This window comes from Egretta garzetta, unplaced genomic scaffold (assembly GCF_000687185.1).
Source record: "Egretta garzetta isolate BGI_Z169 unplaced genomic scaffold, ASM68718v1 scaffold26, whole genome shotgun sequence".
Lineage (NCBI taxonomy): Eukaryota > Metazoa > Chordata > Aves > Pelecaniformes > Ardeidae > Egretta > Egretta garzetta.
The window spans coordinates 1,112,587-1,121,521 of NW_009260070.1; the positions used below are offsets into that span (position 1 = coordinate 1,112,587).

The 8,935-nt window shown below is 46.4% G+C and overlaps 2 protein-coding genes across 3 annotated transcripts in view; both read right to left on the reverse strand.

Moving 5' to 3' along the window:
* Positions 1–819, reverse strand: part of PKD2L2 (polycystin 2 like 2, transient receptor potential cation channel) — a 12,793-nt gene extending 11,974 nt beyond the window's left edge. Inside the window, exon 1 of the mRNA XM_009641232.1 lies at positions 812–819. Coding sequence (XP_009639527.1) covers positions 812–819 — 8 coding nt within the window. The remainder of the gene's footprint in view (positions 1–811) is intronic.
* Positions 820–1,097: 278 nt separating this feature from the next.
* MYOT (myotilin) overlaps positions 1,098–8,935 on the reverse strand; it is a 21,491-nt gene continuing 13,653 nt past the window's right edge. For both annotated transcript variants that reach the window (XM_009641223.2, XM_009641221.2), the window contains 7 exons: positions 7,211–7,312; positions 5,115–5,164; positions 4,393–4,525; positions 3,062–3,269; positions 2,399–2,564; positions 1,759–1,892; positions 1,098–1,270 (listed from right to left, as the gene is read on the reverse strand). In XM_009641223.2, coding sequence (XP_009639518.2) covers positions 1,098–1,270; positions 1,759–1,892; positions 2,399–2,564; positions 3,062–3,269; positions 4,393–4,525; positions 5,115–5,164; positions 7,211–7,312 — 966 coding nt within the window. The remainder of the gene's footprint in view (positions 1,271–1,758; positions 1,893–2,398; positions 2,565–3,061; positions 3,270–4,392; positions 4,526–5,114; positions 5,165–7,210; positions 7,313–8,935) is intronic.

Here is an 8,935-nt window from a genome sequence, read left to right on the forward strand (position 1 = left end):
CTGAGGGGTTTGTGGGGAGTTTAAGATCAGTCAGCGTTGTGCAGTTCAGATGCGGGGTTTTATTTAACGATGCAGCAGCGTGGCGTGAAGCCAAGGCCTCGTGTTTTCCTCGTTTCCCGTGCTGGAAGGTGCCTGTGGGGTTTTCTGCCGGGCAGCAGCGTTACGGTGCGGAGCTCCGGGCAGGTCCAGCCTCACAACTTCCCTGTAGCGACCGCAGTTGAAAAATCTTTGGGAGATTAGGTTTGTTGGAGTTTGGCAAAACGAGGTTTTGTGGTGTTTGTTATTATTTTGAGCAAGGTGGCCATGAACAGCAGCGTGCAAACTGTTTGGGCCATTCAGCTCAACAGCTAACAGGTCATAGCCATCCTTGATTAAAAGAGCAGGAAGGGGGAAAGGTGGTGGCCCTCACAGTTCATGTTAGACAGTGAGGCTTTTGGGTCAGGCGTGCAAGGAGAAAAAAGCATTCACGGATGTGTCTTAGTGCTAAGGGAGCCTCAGCATCTCGCTTATGCTAAATGGGTTATTGCCATCAGAAGACAAGTCATGGGGTGAGCAGGAGAGGGAGGGGACCAGTGGCAGGCTCAGCAGGGTAAGGATCCGTCTTTGCCAGGCTGCAGCCGATGCCGGGCATCCGTAGCTGGTCTTAACAGCTCAAGGAAGAGTCACAGCCAGTGTTGGATATTTAAAATTTTATTCGCCTCTAACTTATTCTCATAAAAACACTCTAGTCTATTTGGGTTCAGTATTCAGGCGGTACAGACTTCTGATATTATTGAGAGTGATATTAGAGAAGCAGTACAAACCAATCTACTTCAGCATGTAACCAAGCCCAGGTGGAACTAAACCCACCCACACTTGTAAAAACTAATTAGCCTGCTTTCTTAGGTTTTACAGTTAAAATACGATACTCAGTAAATGGTTATATTCACCAACCCATATAAATAAAATCTAACATGGTAAAATGGGAACAGCTGAATGTGCAAGAGTCAAAGTAAAAATATGTAGATAGGTATTTTGCTAATTAGAGCAATCACCAGTTAACTGCATTTATGTTGTAATTGTCAATTACAGGTGTGAGCTTTCCTCTTCATTTCCAGTTAAAGTTCATCACTTTCGTACAGTCCAGACTGCTCAGCCAAACGCTGAAACTCTCCTTCTGGTGAGAAAGCTTGTTTCACATCCAGTCCTCTTCCATTAAGTGCCAGATACTTGCTAAAAGTCGGTCGAACCCGTAACAGCTTGGGGGCTGGAATTGGCTTGTTGGCATGTGCTGGAAGAGAGGAAAAAGCCTCTTTCAGCATCTTCCCAGACTGCAGAAAGACCCATGGTAGAGCAACCCCGTTGCTTTTTATCTGCAACGTAAACCAGGAACCCCTTGGGAAGAATTTAACAGACAAGCCCAGATCTCAGATATCAGAGGTTTATGGAAAGTGCCATATTCACCTGCCTTCTTGCTACCAGTGAAGCTGTCGGATGGCAGGTGCATGCAATGTGCAAAGGATTCGTCACATAGCATCTTGGCACTAAACCAGTACCAGTTTTTCCCAATAGTTGCTTTCTGTCTGGTTTCAGTATCTTGGGAAAGAAATCCTGCCAGCAGTCCAAGCTAATTAGGTTAATGGCAGTGTTAGGTTTGCGGTCGGACTCAATGACCTTAAAGGTCTTTTCCAACCGAAATGATTCTATGATTTTAATCCTGGGGGCCTGTTCTGAACGCAAGCGCCAGTGGCGGTTTCAGCTGTGGGATGTGGCACTTACTTGCAACCTCCAGCCTGGCGTGGCATGTGGCCACACCAGCTCCGTTGACAGCCGACACGGTGTACCAACCAGCATCTGTCTTGTTGGCATTATGGATCAGGAGGCAAATCCTTCCAGTATTGTCATGTAGCAAGCTGGAAAATGAAGGTGTTTGTGTGTAAGTGCTTGGAGGGGGAAGGAGTGAAGACATTGAAATCAGAGTCAGTTTGCATGCTGAGGAGCTGAGAAAGCCCTAGAACCATTCCTGCAGGGCACTGCAAACTATTTAGACGTAAACACTGCATTTGTGTTACGAGCCACCAGTGATTCATCCAGGTGGCATCAGGTCCCTTCTGTAAGCCCCACAACCTCAGAGCACGATGAATGCTTTCACGTTTCAGTCCTAAAGCCACGCTTCTCCTCTGTGGGCTGCTCGAATTCAGAGTGGCACTTGGTCACAGTTTCCTCTCCGTGCCCTCAGAACAAGACTCTGAGCCTCGTGCCTGCCCAGCGCAGAAGCCTGCTCACCACGTGCCGCAAACGAGGGGCAGATCGAGCTTTCCAGCTTGCTGCTTTTAGAAACCAGCCAATTCAAATTTGACTTGACAAATACTGGTTATTGTTTTCTAACACACCAATGGCCAACTCATTAGTAGGATACCTTATTCGGTCTGTATTATATTGTACCATTTCGTTGTTTCTTTTCCAGTAAATCCGGGGTGTTGGGACAGCAGAGATCTGGCATTCGAGTCTGGCTGTATCTCCTTCAAAAACCTTTTTGCTTTGTGGCTTGAAGATGAAAGTTGGAGGTGTGTGATGTTCTTTCGCTAAATTAAAGAGGAAAGGTAAGAAGGGGTTACTGTAAGTACTGAACGCTAGCATCAGGCTTGTTATTTTAAGATTTTGGAATGCTAAATTCAGGAGGGCACATCTTCCTTACTGCAGCTCCTTAGCCTACAGGCAATTCCCATGAGCATAAGGGTGTAGTAGACACAATCCCCTTCAGGAGGAGAGTATGTATATTGTATATAGAGAGTATAATGTGTATTATCAATTCTGGGAAATTAATAACTCCCAAATTGTGGACACCCCACTTACATCTACATACACCGCTAGAAGGGCTTTGAAGAAATATGGCATCCCAGATGTATGTATTAAAATAGTTTTGGAAAAGGTAAGGTGTTTGTTATAGTTTGAGCCTGAATATCTGGAGATCTACCTCTGCTTCTTAATTGCTTTATGTCCTAAACACACAGAGGAAGGCATTAAGATTGCTGAGATTTTCCATGTGTGCCCAGGTAATTATCAAGGCTCCCAGTCTTACCAATTACTTCCACTTTTACTGCGAAAGACGATTCTCCTGCACGGTTGACAGCCACACACTCGTATGTCCCTGCATCAGATGCTTTGACTGCTTCAAAAATAAATGAGTGGAATCCCTTTTCTGACACTATCATTTTATGGAACTGATCTTGATGAACCATCCTCCCATTCTGATACCACATCACATCTGGAGTCGGCAGCCCGCTAACCTGCCAAGGAGAGGAAAGCAGGGAAGAGTGAAACATCTTTAAAATAACAAAAGCCCTTCGATGCTAGAAGGAGTTTGAGGCCCACAGATAATCAAATCATGACCCTACTGCAGAATTTTACAGTCTTGCCTAGTTTTGAATATTAATGTGGTGCTGCACGGAGAGGAGGGCTTCTGAGGTGCTGTGGAGCGACGGGCTTTAGCTACAGGACAGTGGGCGCTGTTCTTGCAAACCCGTTGTTCCCATCCCGTCAGGTAGTTTGGATTAAGCTGGAGATATTCATTGTGGGTTCATGGAGGGGGGAACTCAGCCTTTTAATCCTACAGCTGGCACAGTCAGCAGCACTGATATCCGTACTCTTTTGATAATGTATGTAAATAAACTGTCCTGCAGACATGCTCCAGGCTGTCCAGGACATTCAGAAGTCAAGCAACTGGCAGCAAAATGGCGAAAGGTCATGCCAAAGTCTGGCAGGAGTTTACTTAAGAAAAATGGATTGGAAGTGATTAGGACACCCAAGCCAAACCACAATCAGCAAACAGCCTTTGCAGTAAAGTTGCATGTGCGGAAGACCTAGGTTCTTTCTTACCCTAGGGTTGGTGCAGTTGCCATGCAGCTTCAGGCCATTCTGGCATTTTGTTTGTTTGTAATTAGGGCATGTCCTTGCCAGATTGTCTGCCCCAGCAAGGGCACAGTAACCTCAGAGAAGACTTGTTAAAGCCAGGCTAGTCCTAAACAGGCCTTGCTGGATGTGTGTCCAGCATGTGTCCATTGAAGTCAGCGGAGTCCCACTGCGAAGCACAAGGTCACCTCCCTAAATGCCTTCTTTCAGCAGGGCATTAATTCAATGAGGTCTAGAAGGTCTTCTGTGGTGGTCTGTATTTACCACTACTCAGCTTTAACCATGTTCTTACACAGCTAATTCCAATTACATTTTCCAAGGGAAAATGCTGAAACATTTACCCATCTCCTGTTTCTTGTTTATGTTGCCTGGAGAGACCCTGCACTGTCTGCTGTCAGTGCTCTGGTTTACTGAAATACAGAGACCTGTGTCTCGGAGACCTCTCCTCGTGCCGCACCCCCCAGTGAGCTAATGGGACTGAAAGGGAAAGGCTGGTATTACTTTGAAGTCGAGCCTGCAGAATCGCCCCTCCTCAATGATTACATCTTCAGGCACTTGTGTAAAACGTGGCTGAAAAAACTTTTCCTGGATTGAATCCTGTCCACGTTCCTCTCCTCTTGAGGACGGCCTGCTCCTGAAAAGTGGACAGAGACAGTTAATTGTGTAAAAGTGACCGCAGCACAAATGATGTTGAAGCACCGATTACAGGTAGGGCCCCTCGAGGTGTCGAGGGGCCCTACCTGTAATCGGTGCTTCAACGCTACAGTTCTGGTTTGTTTTTCAGCTGTAAGGCATGAGTTTTGATTGACCACTTATCTTGCTCGAGTTGTTCAATTCAACACGGAAGCATAACATATGAAACCTTGATCTTTGGCCTGAAATCCAAAGGAATTTACAAGAGCAATGTAGTCTGCGTTTCATCATGCCATGTTTTTATCATTTACATTGTCAGACCTTGCTTTGACTAGAGATTTGTCTTCTAGAATCCAAAGCATATTTGCCCCAGGTACATGGAGTCTTTAAACCTTAGTCTTTATGCTTAGAATTGACTGGATTAAGATCATAGGCATCATCAACCACCCACAAATTGCAGTGTTTTAGTTGAAAGGGTGTGAATGAACTGAGTAGTTACTATGTTACAAATCGTGAAGTAAAACAAACATTGACTAGAAACATTTGAAATAACATTTTCAAGAGTGGCACAGCAAATATTTGTGCATTACCTTACATGCGTTGTAGGAACCTGCAGCCTGATGTTTTCTGCATTCTGGTGCTGGGAAAGAAGGAGAGGAGAGGCGAGTTAACTTTAGAGAGAAGGCTTCATCTATAAAATGAACAAGAAGCCATCTGAAGTTAGGGTACCGACAGCTGCTTAAAAGCAAACAATACCTCTGAAGTCATTGGGAGAAGAGGTAAAGAACCTCGCACCAGGAGCTCATGCTCTGTTTTCACCCTGGGCTTTGCCATGACAGTAACGGGCACTATTAATAGAATGGGATGACTTCTCTGCGCTCTGCACAGGTGGTAGGTGCAGCAGTTTTGTTTGGCACACGAGGCTTTTGGCCAGCCAATAACCTTTGTTAGAGGGGAGTAGTACTACTGGCAGTATCTAAAATGAGAGCTAAGTACGGCGTGTCCTTCCCTATGGCAGGAATAGAAGTGGAATGGCTGGCAAGAACACTGTATTGTGCCTACTTAAATATGGTACCAGTAGCAATGACCACATGCTGAGCTGGAAAATATTTTTCTCTCTAGATCACAGCACCAACTAAGCTTGCCGACAACTCCAAAATCACGTGAGTAAATCTGCTAAAGCACCCAGGATTGATTCCCGCTAGGAACTTGGATGTTTGGAAAATACAAGCAGAGTTTATCACCAGTGACTCGTTTTGGCAGTGGAGTCAGACAGAGGAAGCACTGCATGGAAATTTCTGGGGTGTTTGCATTGAGCCACCACCATGCTTGGTTCTGTGCTCTGTAGCCCAGTCCTGTGGAATGTTTAAGCCTGGGTTTAAACTTCAAGCACAGAAGCAATCTTCGGTTCAGGGGGAACATCATACGAATAAGGGTTTTGCTGGACTGAGCTCAATGCTGAGCCCAAAGGCAATTGCTTGTACCTGCTCATTTACACAAGTTCGGTACAATTATGCCTTGTAAAATGATGCTGTAGTGATGAAGGTGCTGATGATCATTCTAATGCTCTGTTATACGGACTGACTGTGTAGTTAGGTTCCTGAGGACTCACAAGGCTGAATGAATCAGTGACTACAATATTTAAAAAATAAGACTGAACAATGGGAATAAGATCTCCTAAACACAGCCAATCTGTCCTTCCAGTGCTCCCCTTTATGCAGCATTTCACACACCCTGAAAAGCTGTCAGTCATCGTGTTTTGACTGTTTCCTTGTTCTCTGCAAAAGATGAGGTTTCCCTTGCTCTCTGAAATCCATAATGTTCCCTTCTTGTCTGCTCTTGTCGGGTGCTTGTTGGGGAGAAATAGCTCAAATTCTGGGTTCCCCCCTTGCTGTGAGCTTAAGTGTCTCTCTCACTGAAGAGTTTTGCTAACTGTGCCTGGGGAGGTGTACGCCAGCCCGCCGCCTCGCTGCGTGCCTGCAGCGGGAGGGATGTTTCTTTGGCTGCACGGGCACCCAGTGCCACATCGCAGACATTGCCACTAACTTTGATCACCGAAATGCCAAAGAGAGCTTTTAACTGGCCTGAATAACCAATGAATGATGCAAAGTCTCCCACTTAAAATGCTTTTGGCAACACCAGTAGTAATAGATTCTTGTCTATCAGCGTGTGGGCTGCTAGAACAACTGCCTTGCCTTCTCTTAATGACTGCAGGCCCCTGGAAGGGCTAAAACCCAACCAATCCCACCCTAAGGCCCTGACATCTTGTTGTCAATGTCACTTATTCCAAACAGTGACAGCTGGAAATCTTGCTGTCCTGGCCAAGGCTGAACCGGGGCTGTTTGAGAGTGGGTACCTGTATCCCGCGCTGTGCTGCTCCCTGCCTGTCACCGGCGGGGTGTAATACACTGTGCAGCAGCTGCTGTAATTCCTCCCTGGAGAGGTCATCCCTACAGATCAGGCTCAGCAAGGGGATGGTGCTTAAATTCCCCCCCTCTGCCACCCCCCCCAAAAAAAACCTCCCAAATCTCTATTATACAGAGCTCTGCTGGTGAGACCTGTCCCCTTCCCTTCCCTCTCCTGCACCGGGACCAAGAAAACCTCAACCCTCTGCCCTGTTCAGGTACAAGCAGGTCACAGCACAGTCACCAGGACATCACTGCTCTACAGACAGGTCCCCAGTTACCTGTGCGTTCTGCATGTTGTCTTCACTTTGTGCTTCCAACACAGATGCAGCGTTTGCTGGTCCGAGCAGCCTGCGAGCCATTCTTTCTTCATAAGTTAATCGCTTAAAGCAGAGTGGAGAGGAACTCTAGTCAGAAGTCCATTTACTATTTCAGATCAGCTTGTAAGAGCACATTAATATGCTACAAATTCAGGGTGTTGTCAATGAAAGCAGCAGCTGAAGAGAAACACGGCGTCTGTTGCAGAGGGTTTGCAGTCCGTGACGCCTACTGAAGTCAGCCTCAATATATACAGCGCCGAAATGCATAAAAGATTAAACTGCCTGTTCATCAAAGCCTCTCTAATGCCATCTGTGGCCTTCCACTCCTCCTCTTTCTCTGCTGGGATTATTTATGGGTAGCTGATGGCATTATCTCAGAAGCCAGAGTAAGTCCCAGGGTACCTTTCTGTTAGCACTGGGAAAACTTCCCAAGTCCTTCAGCTGTGGATTTACTTCAGGAGCTGGAGGCATGATGGGTGCTAGCATCCCCTACTCCCAAAAAAGTCAGAACCCCACCAGCAGCAGATAGAGCAGATACGGAGGGGAGCACCAGTACCCCTGAAAGCAGAAGGGAAGCTTACGCCAGCGCCACAGCCGCCGTGTGAAGCGTTGTGTGCTGTCCCGAGAGAGGGCAAGGATGCGTCTCAGTCACGCAACAGTAAGTTCCTACGACATGGATGCAGCACACGGGGATAAACGTGAGCAGAGCTAAATTCAAGTTCTGTCAGCTGGGTTACTTTAGAGGAGATGAGTCTGTTAGTCCCCTGGGCACCAGGACACCCGAGACTTTGCTTCCCACAAAGTTTACCTTGGGTTTGGATTTGGTGAAGCGAGGAGAAGCTCTAACTGAATTTCTGCTGCGTACAGGACATGTACCTGGCTACTCCTGGGTAGATACAGGTCTGGGGAGGCTTGTGGGACTTTTCTTTAGAAAAGAGTGAGGCAGACCTTTTGCAAAACCTGCGAGAGCGTAACATCCCTGAGGTCATTACAGCTGTACCAAGTGTGGCTAAGACTGGCCAGTGGGTTCAGGCATCGCTGGAGGACAAGGGGAGGAGGACACTGAGTGGCAATTGCATAAGCCTTATTTTTAGCCTGGTTTCCTATGGGAAGGAAAGCTGGCTTGCAATGGCAAGCTTTCTTACAGCAGATAGAACATTCTTGTTAGGGGCACACTAAGTCAGATTTGACCTAATACATTGGTTTTTTTCCTTCAGTATTTAAAATTATGCGTATGACACAAACCTGTTCCCACTGATGGTAATGGTAACTCCTTTCTGCTTCAGGGGAAAGAAGATGGAAACTAAGCACTGGGCTTTTACCGGTCTGCCTCCAGCCAGCAGGAAGGTTCCCACCTTAGAGACCTGCTTGCTCTAGCTTGCTGTAATTCACTTCCCTGCTGCTAAGCAAGTTTTTTTCCCCAGATTTGGATTTCTTGGTACAGGGGATTGCATTTTGTACCTCTGCAGAATAAGTAGGTAGGTACTGGGACTAAGAGACCTTCCTATAGGAGACAGACCTTATGATAAAAGCTCATGTGATTTCTTTTGATTTGTTGTTCATATAAAAGGAAATCAGAGTTTTACCACGTGTGGTGATGGTCTCTAGAATGAGCTTTCAAATATGGGTACCTCTCCAAGTTTCTAATGAGTTGGGGTGGTTGAAAGCCAGGGCACAATTGTGTCT